The sequence below is a fragment of the Ostrea edulis genome, chromosome 10 (assembly GCF_947568905.1).
Source record: "Ostrea edulis chromosome 10, xbOstEdul1.1, whole genome shotgun sequence".
Lineage (NCBI taxonomy): Eukaryota > Metazoa > Mollusca > Bivalvia > Ostreida > Ostreidae > Ostrea > Ostrea edulis.
In genome coordinates, this window is record NC_079173.1 from 29877557 (window position 1) to 29899712 (window position 22156).

General features: G+C 35.7%; 1 protein-coding gene across 1 annotated transcript in view; it reads left to right on the forward strand.

The window, feature by feature from the left end:
• The first annotated feature begins 552 nt into the window (after nucleotides 1-552).
• LOC125665347 (uncharacterized) overlaps nucleotides 553-22156 on the forward strand; it is a 100551-nt gene continuing 78947 nt past the window's right edge. The window contains exons 1-14 of the mRNA XM_056152437.1: nucleotides 553-849; nucleotides 3182-3286; nucleotides 3832-4242; nucleotides 6189-6284; nucleotides 6825-9587; nucleotides 13390-13458; nucleotides 14506-14778; nucleotides 15446-15730; nucleotides 17189-17266; nucleotides 18194-18463; nucleotides 18552-18830; nucleotides 20979-21491; nucleotides 21601-21867; nucleotides 21963-21986. Of these exons, the coding sequence (XP_056008412.1) occupies nucleotides 774-849; nucleotides 3182-3286; nucleotides 3832-4242; nucleotides 6189-6284; nucleotides 6825-9587; nucleotides 13390-13458; nucleotides 14506-14778; nucleotides 15446-15730; nucleotides 17189-17266; nucleotides 18194-18463; nucleotides 18552-18830; nucleotides 20979-21491; nucleotides 21601-21867; nucleotides 21963-21986 (5509 nt within the window). The 5' untranslated portion in view covers nucleotides 553-773. The remainder of the gene's footprint in view (nucleotides 850-3181; nucleotides 3287-3831; nucleotides 4243-6188; nucleotides 6285-6824; nucleotides 9588-13389; nucleotides 13459-14505; nucleotides 14779-15445; nucleotides 15731-17188; nucleotides 17267-18193; nucleotides 18464-18551; nucleotides 18831-20978; nucleotides 21492-21600; nucleotides 21868-21962; nucleotides 21987-22156) is intronic.

Here is a 22156-nt window from a genome sequence, read left to right on the forward strand (position 1 = left end):
AAAAAGGAAATCAACAAGGCGTTAAACAGGGACTACACCTAGGTCCCGGTCGATCTGTTTGCCTGGATTTAGCGTTCTGTACTATTTGTCATCCATCACGGACCGATATTTCATTGGGAATTATAGTCATGTGTGTTGTACAGTCGTGATAAAAAACACCTGTTCACGTATGCAGTCTTTGTGCAGATTCAGATTTTTGTTATTGTTAAAATGAGTCTCACTTGGCAATTTTTTCTTGGGGTGGGTGGGTCCCAACCTATGCTGGGGTTTTAACATATAATTGTCTTATAATTATTAAACTGCAAATAAAAATGGACAACAACACGTATTTTGAATAATCTCGTGGTGGATTTCCCTCCTCCCACCCATGAATAGGACAAAGTATTTCTTTTAGCCATATATCACTTCTCCAGAGACATGTTTGTCAAATATATTTCACTAGATTTTTCTTTTTAGAATAGTAACAGAGGTGTTTAAATCCGTTATATTCTCAGACGAATTTTCATGTTTAGTTGATGTCATTTTATTCATTAGATATTTTCAGACATTGCTGAACTTGCCTTGTAAATCAGACACAGGTTCAACATACCTTATATATTTATGCTCTATTTATGGTACATATATAAATGTGACGTATTTAACATTAGACTTGAAATCGCATACTGGAACTGCAAAATACGTTCCTTGATAATTCCAATTTTTGTGCACACTGAACTTTCTATGAAAATCTAAGACTTGAAAAGAATTCTCACAATCATCAAATTTTCCTTACTATGATTTATTTCTTTGCAGTTATGGCGATCCGCAGTGTGCTAGAGGCAGTGGCTGCCTGCATCTTATTCTCTACAGGTGGGTTGTAAGCCAGGTTCTGAATCCTTATTAGTAAATCGTACTTTTTGTGGTTTCAATCTCTCCAAAGGATTAATACCGTATTTCTGTTCGGAATTATTTCATAAGACAGGCACATAGCATTTTTGTTTCAAAGTTGGAGAGCTAGTCGGAGAAGTTGGAAGTTGACTTGTATAAAATTCTTGGCAAATAACTAGAGACATAGCACGTAACTAATAAAAAAACAAGGAAAATGAAACAAAAAGTTAACTCAAAATGAAAAGTTTCAGAGGAATTTGGGGTCTTCTTCACCAGCTAGAACTGCCCTCAATTTTTTCTTCTAAAGCTACGCTTTCTTAGATCGAGAGGATGGGGGTGGGGAGGTCGTCTTTCTCTACAGGGGTTCAATTAATAACTTTCAAGATTACATTCTTCTCATACACCTCTACAATCAAAACTATTCGGGGGGGGGGGGGGGGGGAGGGGGTCAGTCATACAATATATTCTATTGCATATGAAAATAACAAATAATGATCAATGTTAAAAAGTGTCCCCACCCCTTAATTCTATATGCCTGGAAGGATCGTGTCCTACATGTTTGATTTGAATTCATATTTTGAATTTTGCTTGATTGGTCAAAAGTCCCAGTGGGCATTGTGGTGCCTTTGGGTTGATCTTTGTATCCTTGAACCCATTGTCCTTACATATATCGCGTAATTTTGGCGCATGGAAAATATTGGCTTTATCAGCGAAAGAAGAAAGAATCACTAACATCGCCAAAATCAATGCTTGCCTGAAACAAAAATGAACTTAGATCATTACATTCCTTGGGGTTTGAGAGTGACGACAGGAAATTAACACCATGTTCTATGAAAAATGTATCTGACATCTAACATTAGAATCTTGCAGTATCCTAATTATCTAAAAAAAAAAAAAAAAAAAAAAAAAAAAAAAAAAAAAAAAAAAAAGTATTTTTTGCGTTTATTTTGGCATTTTAGATAATACCAAAATGAATCTTTACGCATATCAGTCGTGAAGGAATTCAAGGAAGATATGCAATTTGTAAAAGTTATATTAATTGTTTTTGAAGATCTGTGGTAATGTTTGTAATTACACCATCCATACCAGATGTGCTTTTATGAGAACAATCAGTTAGATAGACAACCCGATATATAAAGCGAAAGTGATACTTTGTTTAGAGATGCTATAGCTGTGAAGGACCATGCAATTGTCTCTGAGAATACATTGTTTTTTTATGCTAGTACATGTATAATGCATTTTATGTTTTAAGCTACTTGCGAATGCAGATAATGTATATCTTTAGGATTAGGTTAAATGTACAATGTAAATGCAAAATATTATATATCTTTAAATTTAGGTTACGTATAAATGTAGATAGTATATCTTATTAGACTGAGGTTACGTGTACATGTAGATATTGAATATTTCAAAATTAGACTACATGTTCATGTAGATATTGAACAGTTTTAAATTAGGCTACACGTTCATGTAGATATTGAACAGTTTTAAATTAGGCTACACGTTCATGTAGATATTGAACAGTTTTAAATTAGGCTACATGTGGTTATATATATATGTCGATTTGATATATCCTTGTGAACTCGGAATAAAAGACATCAGAGAGCCATCCACATCTGCTTCATACTTAGATACTTTATTGAAAATAGATATGAACGGCAAACTAACAACTCAACTTTATGATAAACGGAATGATTTCAGCTTCTCCATCATCAAATTCCCATATTTATGTAGCAATATTCCATTATCACCGGCATATGGTGTTTACATCTTTCAACTGATTCGATACACAAAAGCTTGTTCTGCGTATGATCAATTTTTAAATCGAAACAGGCTACTGACAAACAAGTTGATGATGCAAGGGTTTCAACAATCTCGTTTAAAGTCAGCATTTTGCAAATTATGTGGTCGTTATAACGATCTAGTTTGCCAATACAACCTATCACTGGGTCAAATGCTTTCTGACGTCTTTCATACCGGTTGTTTGTCCGTTCTTGGCAAACTGATTTTGACTATGGATAACTTCCTTTACCTGATCAAGACATAGGGATCACGGCGGGTGTGACCGGTCGACAGGGGATGCTTACTCCTCTCAGGCACCTGATCCCACCTCTGGTATATTCAGGGGTCTGTGTTTGCCAAACTCTCTATTTTATGTTACTTATAGGAGTTATGAGATTGATCACTGTTCGTTATCGTCACTTTTCATTGTACAGTTTTAGATTTAGGCTACTTGTAATTGTACATATTGTATAGTTTTGAATCTGTGTAAATTCTTAATTGAGCTTTTGAATATGTATGTATATATTTTCAGTATTATGCTGTCCTAATAACTGTAATGGTCATGGTACTTGCGATACGACTGCCACGCCTCCTCGGTGTCAGTGTTCAAATGGATACATCGGGGAAGGATGTCAAGGTATGGAATATATATCATATACCCCGTCATATAAACCACACATTGAAATAGGTTATATAACGTAAACATCATCATATACACCATGTACTGACATTGTTTTATTCATATTGTCATGTATATTGAATAGGTCCTCATTTATGCAATCTTTATGTACACTAAAGAAGCATCAAACTCACACTTATTTGCAAGGAAAGGGGTAGGGATGCATAAACAATGCAAGGTGATGCCGTGGGTGCTTTCTACGTTAGCTTGGTATTGATTTGTAACATACACATATGTATATCAGACAACATTCAGTATCTTTAAAACATGTCAATACATTTCAATGTATGTCAGAAAAAATCTAAAATCTTTAAACCATATATTCTAGTAGATATGATTTATTGTATATCAGGAAAATAAAAATAAAAATCTTTAAAATATGTATTTCAGTGGATATATTTTAATGTATATCAGAAAAATTCAAAATCTTTGAAATAAGCATTTTAGTGGATACATTTTAATGTATATCAGAAAAATTTAAAATCTTTAAAACACATTTTTAGTGGCTACGTTTGAAGAGGAAAGAACTGTTCCATTTAGTCCCCTTGTGCCTGCCCAGAGAATGTCTTACCTCCCCTTCAGTTCCAAGTCTTGTAGCAACGCGTACATAGAACTAGAAACACAAAACGGGGAAGGATACGGCATCGAGTTAGGAAGTCCGCTCAACCCCTTCTCTACGCTGGAGAGGATTCCTCCCTCTGAAACAGGCCAGCTCGATGCGTACAGTGGGGAGGTATTGGATTGTAATGAATTTCGTGAATTCTGGATTGACTGGGAGAACGGACTAATACGACTGGGTGCCGGACCAGTACGTGGAGAAAATGTTCTACTCAGCTCGCAACAAGACCCATCTGTACCAGTTAGTCGACTGTCTTTCAATTCGGGTGCTTGGCGATTGCCTTCTCAATACAGAGGTATGGAAAAGTGCTAGATAAGGGTGTAGTTAATGGGCATCTATATATATTCAATGGTTGGTAATAAATGAAGTGCAGTTGAGGAAAGTGAATTGTTACATACTATGTATTTTATTATCTAATCGTTGAGCTATAGAGATGTATATGTCCAAGGAAATCGAACACCATCGCAAAGTGATTAAAACCTGTCAATCCGAAGACTAGTTGTGTAACTTTAAGAACGTCACAATGACTGCCTCTCTATTAAAACATGGATGAAAAATATGAATATCAGCAATATTTGTCTATTCCTTTCACAGTTAATTGCCTAGCTGAGTAGCTGAGTAAGTTAGCATGTCTGAAAAAACATCATGTCGACTATGTCGATGCTTACTCCTCCTACGCACCTGATCCCACCTTTGGTGTGTCCAGGGGTTTGCCCAACTATCTATTTTGTATTGCTTATAGGAGTTATGAGATTGATCAGTTCGCTATCTTCACCTTTCATAGCACCGTTTTACATGCCATTGTTTATCGTTTGTTGAATGAACAACCACTCCTTATTTTAAGGGAATGTTACCCAGATGGGAAGGAAATTTGAGATACATGTATATGACACGAATGATAACAGAGATATTACTATCGTTAGTTGTTTTGGAAATTCATTTATTATTGTCATAAACAATAGAAATTTTAATTGGGAAAACCATACGGTATCCTTTCATATACACAGGTTGAATTCAATGAGAGGCTATCAACTAATGATTCAATTTTTGTACTTCTGCCACCCAGTAGCAAATATTTCAATAAGACGAATCGCTTGTACTGCTGTTTTAAAGATTATTGTTGACTCCATATATAGAATCAAATTGTGGAAAAAATGTTTTGATATTAGTATGTAGGGGAAATATTCAAGATTAGTCACTGCAAGCGAATATCCAATGGCGTGTTAAATATAATGGTCTTGTTTAGTGAATATTATTCTAATGAAATGAGGTGGATACAGGGAGAAATACTTTCTTTTGTGTTGTTTTCATTACATGTAACGATTTTGAAATGACTGTTGTCAAAGATAACTATCCATGCATAGATATACGAACAATGAGTATGTTTCTTTTGCGGATGTTTTGGTCATTTCGTCTGGAGACCTATAAGATCTACAGCCAATGTTGCACATTGAGAATTTATTCTATGAATTGAAATCTTACAGTAAATATACCAACAACAACTCCAAAAAGTTATGGTATTTAGAAATGTTAGAAGATTCAACAGGGGACGCTTACTCCTCCTAGGCACCTGATCCCACCTCTTGTGTGTCCAGGGGTCCGTGTTTGCCCAACTATCTATTTGTATTGCTTATAGGAGTTATGAGATTGATCACTGTTCGTTATCTTCACATTGCATTCATGACAATGAAAATTGGTCTCACAATAAGGAATAAGTTGAAACTATTCATTTCCGGTTTCGAATACATTAAAATCATACATTTTATGTCAAAACACAGTTATCGGTCTTACATGTACATGTAGGTACTTATCTAAATAATGTACGCTTCTGAGATACGGGGATGACATAGAACTAAAGATAGGTAGTGCAGATGATTGAAACCATTGCCACCGTGAGTAGGACAGAGACCGATACAGGTTACAATTTGTATTTAGGAAATAACAATAAGACTACATTTTATCATATATGATATCCAAGTATTCTCATGTAGTTTAGTTCCAATACCTCTCAATCCATGACCGTTAGAATCAAGAAAGTTCGGCCTATTTATGTATAATGTAGATGTCACATTCCTAGGAACAACGATACTACAGTTTACAGATTAATATGCAACCCTTGAGTAGATTCCTCATTATTTAAAGAACAATACTACACTATGGGTTGGATTCATTATTCCTGTTTGAGCAATGTGACTCACGTGAGCGTTGTAATGAATGGCCTCTTGTTTTGTATTGTTACAGACACCATTGGTGCTGCACAGACTCAAATGATGGAGTTCAATGGACCCCATATACAAGACGGCACAATGATGGTTGGAGCTGGTCCTGTAATACCAGGTTTGCTTTTAGATACGCTTATATCTGATATATTTGATAAGACATCTTCCAATATAAAAAATTCATTCAAGCTTAATATCTACGGAATTTCTCTTCTCCTGTTACAAGGCTATAGGAGTAAAACGTTTTATGAACCGATAGAGTCAAGGTCATTGTGTGATATATTTTTGTAAATGAAAGTTGTTGCGAAACCAGCTTACTTGATAAAGGTAGACATGTATTATCTTCTTCAGGTCTGTCGTTGTGTTGGGATAATGTGCCTCTTTTGTAACTTCAAATATTGAACATGACAACCTTTGGCAAAAGATACTGATTACGATATAAGCAAAGCTGCAAAAGATATTAAATCTTTGTGAATTTATGAAAATTAACTGCAGTTAGTATAATTGATTTAAATTGTATCGGTTGTTAGCAACACTGGATATACTTTGCAGAGAAAACGGTTAACTTCAATGAGATAAGAAAATTCAAAGTTAATGTCACTTAAAGAATGTCTATATTGCTTGCTGATTTGACGTCAGTAATTTATTTTGTAAATAGAAGGGATTGTAGACCCTCAAGGGTTATTAGAGCATAGACTGTTGACGGGCCAGACACAAATCGACGAACAAGGAAATATTCAGTACAAGATCGATACTCCTGACGCTGTTTCACCCACAATCCCCGGTCATGCAAAAGAGAACCTCGTGACTACGTATCAAACTCCGACAGCAGGAACGAATATCAAACCAACTCCGAAAATAGAGCGACTCATGCAAGTGAAGAGAATAGATAAAGCGAAAAGACCGGAGTCCACTACTACTGAGACACCAATCCAAACTTCACACGCATCATCCACGCCTGCCAACATTCACAACAACATACCAGAGAATGCTAACACTGATTCCTTGGCAAATCTTGAACAGCGAGTGTTTTCAAATCAATTTGGTACTGAGAATAACGAACCTACCCCAAGTAAAACCCAATCAAAGGATGCGAAAACAGTAACAAATCAAAACATGAAGCACAGCTTACCAACTCAACGAAGTAAGACTGTAGATGATCCCTTTATTAGTAATCAAAACACACTAGACCCCTTACCAGTATTTGATCGTGATAGTTTAAGTATCATACCAATGGAAGTGTCACAAAGCAACCACTTACCAGCAACATTACCGGTAAAACCAACTGATCAGCCCACTCCATCGGAAGAATTGCCCAAAGTAGATGTGATCCATTTTGGGTCCAATTCACTTTCCAGTCGACTTCCAGGACATATACAGAATATCGTAGATCATCCGCCTTCATCAGTGTCTGGAGCAGAAGAAAGACATGAGATACCGAATTCAATTGGTGGACAACCGACAATTACAAGATCACATGGAGAGCAATTAAGTATCATGAGTCAAGAAGGGTCAATGGTAGGCCTCAATGGTCAACCAATCAAAACAATAATATCTGGCGTGAATGTGGACGGGAAGGAGCAACGTATAGCTCAAAATCTAATTACAGGTCCAAATGGACAAATTTTGTCTAAAGTTGAAAAAACAGGTTCAGATGGGAAAACACATGTGTCGTTTAAACCACAGTCTAAAATAAGATTGTCTGCTACAGACTCTTCTAATAAAAGGGTGAATTTTGATGAAACAGGTAAACCCTTATTAAGAGTTGAAAAGAAGAAAATTACACCTGTTGGTCCAGTTGAAAGTATGGTTGGGCCTAACGGAGAAATGATTGATGTAAGTAGACATAAACAAGTGAGCTCAGATGGATCTCTATATGAGGAAAAACAACAACAACGAATAGTAAGTGCTGACGGATCTCATGTGAGCGAAGCTTTGAAAACGAAGAAAATAACTCCTGAATTGACGGGTGTTAAGGACACTAAAAGACAAAGAATAGCAAGTCATAATAGACTGCATATAAAGGAAACCGAAAATCAAAAGACATTGAAACCTGAATTACTGGAAATAAAAAAATCAAATCGAGAGGAAACACATCGTCCCGATGTTGCACACTTTAAAGAGGAAAAGAATGAGATGACGGTAGATGTCAGTGGTACTTCCCATTTTAAAAAGAGCCAGCACCAAGAATTGATAGGACCTAACAGATCGGCCTTCAGCTCTAGTTTTAGCTCAAAAACTGTATTTGCTCCTACTATGAATAACCCGATGTCAGTTCCAAAAGACCAAGAAATAATGAAAGAAGGAGGAAATAAAAATGATTTTGGTATCAATACACATAATGTACAAAATAACAACTTATTAAATACCAATCATGCTGTAGCTGAAGGACCTCCATCTGGGTTTCAACAAACCTTTTCTGAACAAACTCCAAACGTGCCCCATTTTGCACCTCCCAATTTACACGAAAGAGTGAGAACTCCACAAGGTGACGTATTTGTGTCCAACCCACAAGTTCAAAGTGATAATTTCTGGAATAATCCCACTTCAGACGTAAATCCTCAAGAACAGATCACTGTCATACCATCACATGATAGGATAGAGACAAGTAGTTTTGATGTACCACAAGCTACAAACCGTCAAGATATGATCGTATCTTCTAATAATAACGTAAATCCACATAGAGGACCTGGGAATTCTAATATGCAAAATATGTTCAGAAGACCCGATCATATGGAAATGCAAAATCAAGCGGGGCCACAGTGGAGAACTCCACATCAACCACACGTAACACATCACGAGCCTTCACGACAAGGATTTGTGAACAATCAGGAACAAATCATAGAAACGCAACATGTATTGGGTGTTCCAAATTTCTTTGGGTCTTCACCTTGGGGCCATCATATAGCACCAAATGAAGTTCATGGTATGATGCAAACTCCGCATTTCATTATGCCAACGCGAGTTAAGAGACAAGCAGGTTTACGACCTCCGCCCCCACCTCCACACTTTGACAATATGGACTTTTCAGGAGCTCAGACAAATACAGAATTTATTAAAGGTTCGGAGACAGAAGCAACTCAGCATTCAAATACACAGCCATATCATAACACAGCTACTCACGGAAGTATGGATGCTCCAATTCCTTTACCGATGAACATGGATCCAACAGGAGATCAAACATCTGGTGTAAGGAGTGCAGGGTTTTCACCTGGAGGAGAACAAACCGGGTCAATAAGTACCAATCAGCATATTCAACCAATGTTTGAAAGCGGAAATTTTATGACACCTCCTCCTCCAAGCTTTGTGGTGCCTAGTTCAGAAGACAATAAACTACCCATTCCTCCTACTGTGAATGGATTTCATCAGGCCAACGGAATGCATACACAAATGACATCCGGAACTGGAAAACATAGTTCAAGTATGAAACACACACAGAGCGGAATGGAAGAAATAGCTTTTCATTCTGGTGATGTTTTGCATTTCCTTCTGCTAGGTAGGCGTAGGCGCGGTTCCCAGGTTGGCTTGATGCAAAGTGTCATTTCCTTGCTTGATAGAGAAAACGAAAACGGATAATTCTTTAGGTGGTTTGAATGCTTGATACCTTGGCTTTGATATCCCTGCAACTCTCCCAGCGTATTATGCTACTGCATGTTGATTCCTAATGTATACATGCAGAATGAGATATAATAGAATGTCACCCTACATTTTGTAAGAAAATAACATGGCAAGTAGCTAGTAACGAAGTTTTAAAATCTATGATTGAATGCCTATCATACGGAAAGGAATTCAGAGAAGGTTTTGTAAAATCGTATTCATATGTAGGAAGTGGTTACTGTTTTCAAATATGTGTTATTCATTGAAACCAGAAATATGTATATTGTACTATTTAGTATTGTTGTAAAGTTAATTTTGAGCAGCTCCTAAGAATTACAATACTATTTAATGCTTTCCAGATCATCTGTTTCCACGTGTATATATGTGTATAAGTGCTATGACCATTATTCTAATCCACCCGAATGTTTTTAACCAATGAAACCCATCATGACTAAGACATAAACATACCCCAAAATAATAATCTAATCACATAATGTTTATAAAGGTTGTTACTGAATTCAAATGGAATTCACATCTAATAAATCATAAAGAATATGGATAGTATATTATACAATATAAAGTAAAATTTATGCAATATAAAGTATGAAATATGAAAAAGTGAAGATAACGAACGGTGCTCAGTCTCGTAATTCCCATAAAGAATACAAAATCGAGAATAGAATAAGCACAGATAGGAACAGTAATATAACAAATAAAATAATACACTTTATTCAGGAGCCCATGTTTGCCCATCTTTTAATTTTGTATTTCTTATAGGAGTCATGAGATTGATCACTATTCATTATCTTCACCTTTTCACAATACAAATAGACAAATATAGTACACAAATAAAATGTAATGAATTACAAATTACCACATTAGATAAAATTATTATTGTTGTACATGTAGATGTCGGAACAAAACGCTTGTGTGAAATAGCTTTAAGCTGACGTTGTCAAATGTATAGAATACAAAACTGATATATTGATATTAGCTATAAGAAACAACTATGTTGAATTTAGTTTTTTAAAAAAATGGAAGTTGTTTTAGCAACTTAGAATACAATAGAATGAAATTGTAGAGATTTTTTATGCTATATGTATAAATATTGTTACATTGCCAAGTACACAATATAGTGAATTAAAGGCGAAAAACTGTCATTATATGACCATTCTCCACCTTTAAAAGGGCATGGGCACAATTTGAGCTGAACATTTTTAAATTTCATTTTTCCATTTTTATTGTTTACAATGCTTAACTAAAGTATTTCTAATGGTCCACCAAAATTTGAATATCAGTTGTTTAGTTACAAATGAGATACAGCTCTCACAATTCTTTGATAAGTAAACAAGGCTCGTGTCATGTTTTTGTTTACAGATAGACTGCTTGATAGAAATTACATGTTTAAATGAAAACGAGATGTGCCAAATTCTAGAAATTATTTAACTGTGTTCAGAATTAATTTTTGAAATGAAAAAAATCTGCTTTAAACGAAGATTTTGATGTATATTTAACCTATGTAAACAAAAACATGGCACGAGCCTTGTTTACGTAACAAAGAATTGTGAACTCTTTATCTCCCATATATCTCAACAACTGACATTAAATTTGTTGCTGACCATTAGAAATACTTTAGTCACATGTAATCATTCTAAACATTAAAAATGGGAAAATAAAATTTGAAAATTGTCAGCTCAAATCGTGTCCATGTCCCTTTAAACCTGAAACGTATCAACTGTGTGACTGAGCGTTGCCCTCAGGGAATATGCTTTTTCTTGGGTGAATACACCTTCATATCTCACTCACTTTCATGCAACAAATCTATAATATCTATCAGTAGTCTTTAAATTTTGTTTCTTTTCCAATATTAGAACCGCCGTGGTGGTGTAGAGGTAGAGCGTTCGCCCCGCGTGCGGAAGGTCGGGGCTCGAATCCGGTCCGCGACCGACCTAAGTCGTTAAAACAGGTATTGACAGCTCCATCGCCAAACGCTCGGCATCAGCTATGAATGTCACGGGTCCGCGGAATGACCTTAAAAACGGATGTCCCTGTCACAGTAGGTGTGAAACGCTCTAAAGAGCCGTAATCGCCGAGCATAGACTTTAAATTTTGCAACATTTCATCGGTTCGGTCTTGGTGACGTCTCCATATGACTGAAAAAAAATTCGAGAGGGACGTTAAACAAGATACAATTAATCATTTTACAATCTTAGAATTTAATGAAAATAATTTTCTGAAGTTGAAATTGCGATTGGAAAAAAAGTAGAGACTAGTGTTAACCTAAAATATATCACAAAATTCCATGATATAAAAGAAATAAACTTAATATGGGATGCATATTATTTTGTTAATAAGTAAAACAGAGGTTTATAAGGCTGACGCCTGCACTGTTATTTTGAATGGATTTGGATATTTACAGCACTCGATATTATTCCCCAAGATTTATATTGATGAAAATATAGATGCTTTATCTTTTACAATTGATGCCAATTAAATCACAATATTGCTTATCACTTGCATATTGTGTTGATAGATCCTAACTGATTTTATACGCGGTAGTGTGTTCTGCGTATGATCAATTTTAAATCGATGTAGACTACTGACAAATAAGTTGGTGTTACAGGGTTTTCAACAGTATGCTCTAAAATCAACATTTCGTTATGGTCGTTATAATGATTTGCATGTAATTTGCAAAACCAAGCTATCATTTGGACGAATTCTGTCTGACATATTTCAAATCAATTGATAGTTCGTTCTTTACATACTGATTTTGAGTGTGGATTCCACCGTTTACTTCAACAAACTATAGGGGTTGGCCCTGTGTGATCGTTCAACAGGATATGCTTACTCCTCTTAGGCACCTGATCTCACCTCTGGTTTGCGCAGGGCTGAGTTTTTGCCCTTGTCTTAATTTTGTATTTTTTTCATAGGATTGATGACATTGATCACTAGTACTGTTCGTTACCTTCACTTGTTCATAAAAAGTTATATGTAACTTACAGATGGTCTATAGTAACATAGGCGATGGATATAGTAGCTAAAACCATGAAACATATATTTAAAGATAACATTTTTTTCCTGTAATATGTTTTCATTATGAAAATTGCGTATCATTGTTATATACACATCAGATTAACACAATAAAATTACAAACTGTTATCAGACAACCAATAAATGCGCAAACAGTACTCACACAAAGTACAAATGGTATTCGCACAAAATACAAACGTTACTCACACAAAGTACAAACGATACTCACACACACAATTAAAGTAAAAATTGTACTCAAAACAAACAATAAAAGTACATACTGTGCTCACACAACCAATGAAAGTTCAAACTATGTTTTAAAACTGTTTTAAAGTTTTTGATGAATGAGCATAATTCCAGGTAATGCAATATCCGGGTTAGACGAGTAACAGTATATATAACTCACGTTCCTTTCCTATAGCTATTAACCCATAGTCGTACATAGATAGTAGAATAACTTATATTAGCATGCATATGCTTGAGCAACTTTCTACGTTCATATTTGAATAATTAACACAAAGAATTCTTCAGAAAATATAGTCAAAATGTACAGTATTACAAATAAGGTGTATCATTAATATTTCACATTTTCCAAGGTTCTGGAGGAAATGTGGGGCAGGCCATGTTTCAAACAGGCATTCAACCAGTCACCAAACACCTTCAACGTAAGTATCGTCCATTCCTTGCTCCCCAGTTCAAGAACATGTATATTCTTGTTATCTCCTTTTAATAATTCATTTTCGTATGGAGCGGAATTCTTTATCTACAACATTACCTCCAATCTACGTGTCGTTTGATTCAATAGGCCTGATCAAGATATAGGGATCATGGCGGGTGTGACCGGTTAACAGGGGATGCTTACTCCTCCTAGACACCTGATCTCACCTCTGGTATATCCAGGGGTCCGTGTTTGCGCAACTCTCTATTTTGTATTGCTTATAGGAGTTATGTGATTGGTCACTGTTCGTTATCTTCACCTTTATAGGAGTTATGAGATTGATCACTGTTCGTTATCTTCACCTTTATAGGAGTTATGAGATTGATCACTGTTCGTTATCTTCACCTTTATAGGAGTTATGAGATTGATCACTGTTCGTTATCTTCACCTTTATAGGAGTTATGAGATTGATCACTGTTCGTTATCTTCACCTTTATAGGAGTTATGAGATTGATCACTGTTCGTTATCTTCACCTTTATAGGAGTTATGAGATTGATCACTGTTCGTTATCTTCACCTTTATAGGAGTTATGAGATTGATCACTGTTCGTTATCTTCACCTTTATAGGAGTTATGAGATTGATCACTGTTCGTTATCTTCACCTTTATAGGATTTATGTGATTGATCATTGTTCGTTATCTTCACCTTTATAGGAGTTATGAGATTGATCACTGTTCGTTATCTTCACCTTTATAGGAGTTATGTGATTGATCACTGTTCGTTATCTTCATCTTTCATCATGTTTATATACATCCATGTACCAATGTATTGTAAGTAACGAAGTTGTTATTTCAGTGCATTTTATTTCTCGATAATAATTTTTACAGGCTGTGTGTATTGTACAAATGTAAACGGAAAATGTTATAGGGTAAAGTGTGAAATTGGCAATTCTTTGCATTTATGTCTTAGATATATTTTTGTAATAATCATCTCTGGGCACTTGATTTTATAGCTAGATGTTCAACTACATGTATGACGTTTACATTTGAGCAGATAACCCAGTAGATGAAGTTCAGCTACAAACAGGGGGATACTTTGAAATCGAATGTGGAATCAAATCCGCTGACCCAAACATGGAAATCAAGTGGACTAAAGATGGCGTACCTTGGTCTCCACCACAAGACAATCCAAAGATTTATTTTACCAACAACAAACGAAAACTTGTTTTCGAATCAATCACTCCCGAAGACAACGGAAACTACATGTGTGTCGCAAATAACCTCTTTAAAACTTCCGCTACCACCGATTTGATATTTGATTCGACAGGTAATGTCATTGATAAAGAAACACAGTATATTTAAAACGTTGATTATCTAACTTTCTAGAATGCAAATACATGTACACAATATCGATATCTTGTTTCTATATCCGTTTTAAAGAGATTAAAACGGTGTGGCAGTGCGTTGAATTACCAAACTTCATGTCTTGCGTCATTTTTGTAATATATACAAGTTACTTTTTTAAGATGGTTAACATTGATGTTTTTTTCTGAGATATTAATTCACACATACAGTGTTGGGTGAAATTAACAATTATTATTGTAATCAAACGTGATAAGAACAAACCTTTGGAAAGAACTTACATGTCACGTGGTATCGAATGACACAGTCACTCTATGGACAACATCAGAAAATTCGCACTACTGTTACTGAATATTTATACCATAGACAATTTTTATTTCGCGATATTTTATTGTCGCGTGGATACAATAATGTATTCATGCATAAGACATAACATTCGCGAATCATTATTTATTGCTTAAGTCTTGAATGTTTAAGAGTTTACTTTCGAAAACTGGATTTCCACGAATGCTTAATTCCCGCGAGATCAAATGGAAGTAATATTTTGCGAATAAAATGCGCTTTACAACAGCAAGAAAATTTTCTTTATTTGTGTTTTAGTTTTAATCGTAAATAGAACTGTGTATTTTCAGGTTCAGCCCAGGTTGTACACGAACCGACAAAATTATTTCCCGTTCTGGATGGACGCTTAGAGCTCCGTTGTGATATCATTTCAGCGAATCCAGATTTAAAGATATCTTGGTTAAAGAATAACGTTACATTCAATCCAATGAATGACCCCAGAATCAATTTCTTTTTTGACAAAAAGATTGTGGTATTTAGCTCTGTACAAGAATTGGACAGTGGGAGGTATACCTGCAAAAGCAGTGATGGTTACGTGAATCCTAAAGCTATCGTTGTAGAGGTGCAGAAACCAGGTAAGCAATATGCACTAATAATTTATGTTAATTGCAGATTAGGAGTTGGTTGGTGAACGACAGTAGGTGCACATTTTAATAGGGTGTTTAGCTATTAATTAAGTACTTCTCCTACTTAAATCTCAACGGGCCACATTTCTCAGTACATATCTGTATAATTGGTCCCCGAATTGCCCAGAATAAAGTTTATTTCAAACTTATGACATCCCAGTCTCGTTCATTGAAATATATGAATGGGAAATATGCATTACAGGCAATTTATAGTTCAAGTAGTTAATGATTATCTTCATTGGGACGTACATACTGATATGAAATATGAATAGCAACATAAAAAGAATTATGATGGACAATGATACTATCATTATAACTTTAATTGTTCGAAATACATGTCCTACCAAAAATAAATTGACGGTGAAAAATGCTTCGTTGGTTGAGGTTTTGGGAGTTTTTGAATGAGAAAATATAAGTCTCTTCGAGATATGATACTTGTCCGTATAAAGCATGCTTTGATAAGGAGTTTTTATCTGATAAACTTTCATCCCGTGTCGCCATGTCATTTTACACCAGCTTTATACATTACATTTAGAACAAATTCGGTAATCACTTACACCTATAACACATGCACTCGACCTAGTTAGTTCATCTCTAATCTCTATCCTGTGAGGATCTGGATTAGAATATGCCCTCAATAACCCTTGCTTGTCGTAAGAGACGACTAAATGGGACAGTCCTTCAGATGAGACCACAAAACCGAGATCCATGTCACTGCAGTTATTGCACGATAAAAATCCCTCCCTGCTCAAAGGTCATAAGAGCTGAGCATAGGTTTAAGTTTTGCAGTCTTCCACCGATAATTGTGACGTCTGCGTGAAAGATTCTCGAGAGTGACGTTAAACAATGTACAATCAATCAATCTAATCTCCACCAGCGAAATAGAATTGAAACGGCTATTTCTTATGAAAAATAATTTGAAAATTCAAATAATTTGTTTAACTTTAACAACGTTTAAGAAAATCAATTAACTTCTACAAGGATAGTTGTTTTAGTTCTAGGAAATAAAATTCGGACTCTAAATTTAGGTCAATTTCTTGAATGAATGCATATAATATAATTGATATGAGTAGTCTAATAGATTGGTATATTTTTATTAAGAATACATATGTATTTTACTTGTAAGTGTATTGTAAATTAAGGATGATATTGTTTAAAATGGCGACAATAACGAACAAAATACATGTAGATAGTAAGTATCTTCCCGTTGTGTTGTAATATTCATGAGAGGAAAGTTGGTTAAAAGAAAAATGCAAATCTGAGTTAAACCCTTTTAAAATCCCGAACTATCATTGATGATTTAATTCTAATTCAGCAGACTATCTGACGAAAAATTTGACGATTTAATTTTTAAATTGGTAAAATCAAATTTTCTATATCAATCTGACATGGAAATGATTATTTCAGATTCACAAATGTTTTCGCAAATGTTTGGTCCAGAATTCAGCTACGGAACTCAGACACTTATGCCAGTAAGGAAAGACAGTAAGTTAATTTCTTTCCTGTTTGATAAGAAATGGGTCATATCAGTTACTGGTCATTTTCAGCTGTATTTATCGGAAATTTGTATTGTCTGGATGAATATCATTAAGCTTTATATGTATCTGGGTTAGAATAGCTCCTCGGTATCCCTTGCTTGTCGAAGAGGCGACTAAATGGGACGGTCCTTTGAATGAGACCCTTAAAACAGAGACCCCTTGTCACAGCAGGTGTGGCATAATAAAGATACCTCCCTGCTGTAAGCGCCGAACTTAGGTTTTGCAACCCTTCACTAGCAATGGTAACGTGTCCATATCAGTGCAAAATTCTCGAGCGGGACGTTCAACACTATACAATCAATCAGAAGAAATCACACCTGTTTTTACCAGTGAAAGGCACCACATTTCCTATTAACTCCTTTAATTTCTTCACCAACTATAGGAACATATTTACTGATATCCATTAATGCGTTGACGAAGCATATTAACATATTGACCATGCTCATAGTGGTGTGCGTGTACTCAGCCCTTGTGTTGTAATATAATCAATTAGTGTGCCTTGATTTATGTATATAACTACATACTTTCTACACAAGTTTTGTTTTTTTAAATTCTATGGTCTATATAACGATATAGTTTGCCAATACAACCTATCATTGGGTCAAAAGCTGTCTGATGTGTTTCATGCCGATTGTTAGGCCGTTCTTGGCACACTGATTTTGACTACGGATAACTCCATTTACGTAATCAAGATATAGGGATCACGGTGGGTGTGACCGGATAACAGGAGATACTTACTCCTCCTAGGCACCTGATCCCACCTCTGGTTTATCCAGAGGTTCGTGTTTTCCAACTCCCTATTTTGTATTGCTTTTGGGAGTTGTGAAATTGATCACTGTTCGTTATCTTCACCTTTCATTTGTTTTTTATTCAGGTGGACCCCTACAGAGTATACCTGTAGGATCAGGTTATTTTGAGATAACATGTAATGTAAACACCGCGGATAAATCGTCAGAAATCAGATGGACCAAAGACGGAGAACCGTTTGACATTGATCCAAGCAACCCTGATGTTTACTTCACGAATGGAAAAAAGAAGATCATTTTTGAAAACTTGTCACCATACGATAATGGCGTTTATACTTGTCATGTGAATGACAAGTACATATCATCTGCTACGACAGATCTCTTCATAGAAAGTCCAAGTAAGTCATATTTGTTTTCGGATATAGCCAAGTGTGTTTTTCTATATGTCATTGTATAAGGTTCTGAACAGCAACTAATGTATTACAGATGATGCAATGGTGGTATACGCCCCTCAAGAAAGGAACCCTCTGATTGGCAGCGTGTTGGATCTCCGTTGCGACGTGACATCCAGTGATACTAATATCCAGCTAACTTGGACAAAAAACAATGTCCCGCTGGTTCCCAGCAACCGTGTCATCATGGAGGAGGGCAACACACGGGTCAGCATACACAACGTCACTGACACAGACAATGGCCAGTATCGGTGCATTGCAAATGGTGATCCATCCACTGCGGTGTCAACCTTTGTAAATGTCCATTCACAAGGTAGGTCAATGCGGAATGCATTGAAATATTCAACTATGGTACATGTATGTACTTTTACTTTTCAGTGATGAATTTGTTATATTCCTTTACTAAATTCAATTTTTAAAGACGATTGTAGAAGGACAAGACATATCAACAGACACCGGTTCGAAGCATCAGTCAGATAAAAGCACACGACCAGGGTGCAATAGTTATTCATTAACGTTTGAAATTAACTTCCTTCCCACTTCAGTGATTTACAAACTTTTCTATTAGACCCGAATATGAATAAGTTATTTTCAATTATATCAACAAGCTCGCTGTACTTGGTTATTCAAAATGTCCATTCAATCGCAATCATCAAACACTACAGAAAACGAAAAGGCCACATTTGATTGAAATTTCAATAATTGAAATAAAAAAAGAACAACATCTATGTATTTGTGATTAGATTAAATTGAAATAAATTTCTGTAACTCCTTCAGTAAAATTGACATAGATTACTTCCAGCAATTAGATACATGTATACATTATCAGAGAATCGCTAATTTAAATAGAAATCTCAAAAGCATATGATGATAGTTTGAAGTTGTTTAACCACTCAATGATACTCATTAAAAGGCTACAACAAACCATTGGGGATAATCAAAACAACGCTCACATGTTTTAACTACCTATTTAAAACCACAATACTCCCACTCTTTGGACTAAAGCGATTAGGGAGGATCTTTGACCAGTGGATAGTCACCATTCTCCTTCATCTTGCTTGTTGTAGTGACCTAAGTATTGATTGGGTGTGTTTTAGCCAATCAGAGACGCCGTTGCAAAATTAAAGGAAGTCCATAGAAAACTTATATAACTTTGAACCGAACCGAATTTGATCAGTTGTAAATCGATTCGGCTGACAAAATCGTTCTTTTCGATAGATCGCACCTAAGCGTTGCTTCTACTGGTCATCTTCAATGAGAATTTGAATACTAACAAGCTACTTAACAATGATGACGACATAATGTTTTTATGTAAAAAAAAAAATTCCTTATTGCGTTATTGCAGCACAATAATCGACACATTCGAAGCAACCTGTTTTACGCCACCGTGATTTCGTGGTGTACGGAGGGTGGTTAGTGTCAGCTGCATACATAAGCAAAGACTAACCCTTCACTGGATTAGGACATGTGGTGTAACATGATCAAATCTAATCAAAAGCCTTTCAGATTTCATATAATTTTATCAGATGAACGATCCCACTTCTTATTGCAGTGAAGTTTTTAAATTTTCTAAATGCGTATAAACTACATTTATAAGGTTTAGCTGTTTGTTTGATATTCATCTTGAATATGAAAGCGTTGTAAGTAAAGCCATACATAATTATCAAATTACATTACTTGTGTATCAGAATCAACATCAAAATTTGCAATTGGCGGGAACTGTAAGTATAAGTTTTGCAAAATCACAAAAGAAAAAGAATCTGCACCTGAAGAACATTTCTGCTTTTGATTGATGAGCCTCGAATCCTACCATTCCATTCAACATAACATATAACTTTTATTCTTCATTTGTTAGCTTTCAGGGGGTTGGAAAACAATCTAACACGCTCTTAATTTTTACGATGAATCAAGAATTACTAACGGTTCCCATCTTCTGCAATCGCCTTTCCTTTAGGAAAATAGGATACTGCACTTCTAATGAAAATAAATATGTGTATATGTTTCAAATTTACAAGATATAGGATCATGGCGGGCGTGACCGGTCGACAGGAGATGTTTACACCTCCTAAGCACCTCATCTAACATCTAGTGTGTTCAGAGAACCGTGTTTGCCCTACTCTTACTTTGTATTCTTTGTAGGACCCACCAGATTGGTTACTGTTCGTTATCTTCACACATTTACGATTTATATTATTCCTGAAAGATATTCCGCTCTATTTTGACCTTATTTACTACTATACTTTAAAAATGAACTGGCAAAATGTATTGCCATTCAAGTTACTGTTTCAGGGGATACAGACACTTGTAAAATAAACTTATTCTGGAATTGATATATTTTTGGAGTATTTTGTAAAACTCTAACTACAATACATTTGGATGCATAGATACATGTATCAAGATAAATTGAGAAACTAAGATATACCAGTAATTGCAAAATGACAACATATCCTATCTATTGTAGCTGATATCCGAAATTCGCACTTATTTGGAGAATCTGTCGGGAGTCACTTCTTTCTTGGTGGAAACCAAATGTCTGGGAATCAAATGGTTCAAGGACAGGTTATTCAAGGAGGACAAATGGTTGGAGGTCAAATGGTCGGGGGTCAAATGGTTGGAGGTCAAATGGTTGGGGGTCAAATGGTTGGTGGTCAAATGGTTGGAGGTCAAATGATTGGTGGTCAAATGGTAGGAGGGGACCATTCAATGGGAGGTCATATGGTTAGAGGTCAAGTGGTTGGAGGTCAAATGGTTGGAGGCCAAATGGTAGGAGGTCAAATGGTTGGAGGACAAATGGTTGGAGGTCAAATGGTTGGAGGCCAAATGGTAGGAGGTCAAATGGTTGGAGGACAAATGGTTGGAGGACAAATGGTTGGAGGCCAAATGGTTGGAGGTCAAATGATTGGAGGACAAACATTGTCTGGTGATCAGTCTGCCTGGAGAACTTCTGTAGCGGGTTTGACCACAGCTGAAAAAGGTATTTGCACTCAAAAGATTCATAGAATATCCCATGCATGGTGTATATTGCATATCGTGTTAAGAGATATGCGATTCTCTTCATTCAACGCTATTTTCGTATGATATAGGTCCAATGGAGCTCAAGACGATCAGCTCTGGGTACTTCGAGATTCACTGTAATATACCGGATACTGGAATGGGTGTGTCACAAATAACGTGGTTAAAAGATGGAAATACCTTCCGTATTCCTTCAAATAGACCTGTATATTTCACCAACAACAAAACAACGATTGTGTTTACATCTGTTGCTCCCGAGGACAATGGCATATACACTTGTATCAGAAATAATCAGTACCTTGCATCGGCGTCCACAGACCTTTTTATACAGGACAAAGGTTTGTACACTGCATGTCTGTATATCATAAAGAACGTGGATAATTCATATTTCTATTTTCATTATTGGGTTTACTAAATATGATTCCTGTTATAGACTACTACAATAAGGATTGGTCACGTGAGTAAAGCGTAAATGTTTTTGAACGATTTATCTTTCAATATGAAATGCGCATGCTGAGTAGTTTGTTTATTGTTATGTTGTGTTTTGTTGTTTCAACAAAATAAAATCGTTGCTCACAGCTTTGCATTGCCACGTTTCTGTGCAGATGCGTAGTAGGTGTGGTTGTT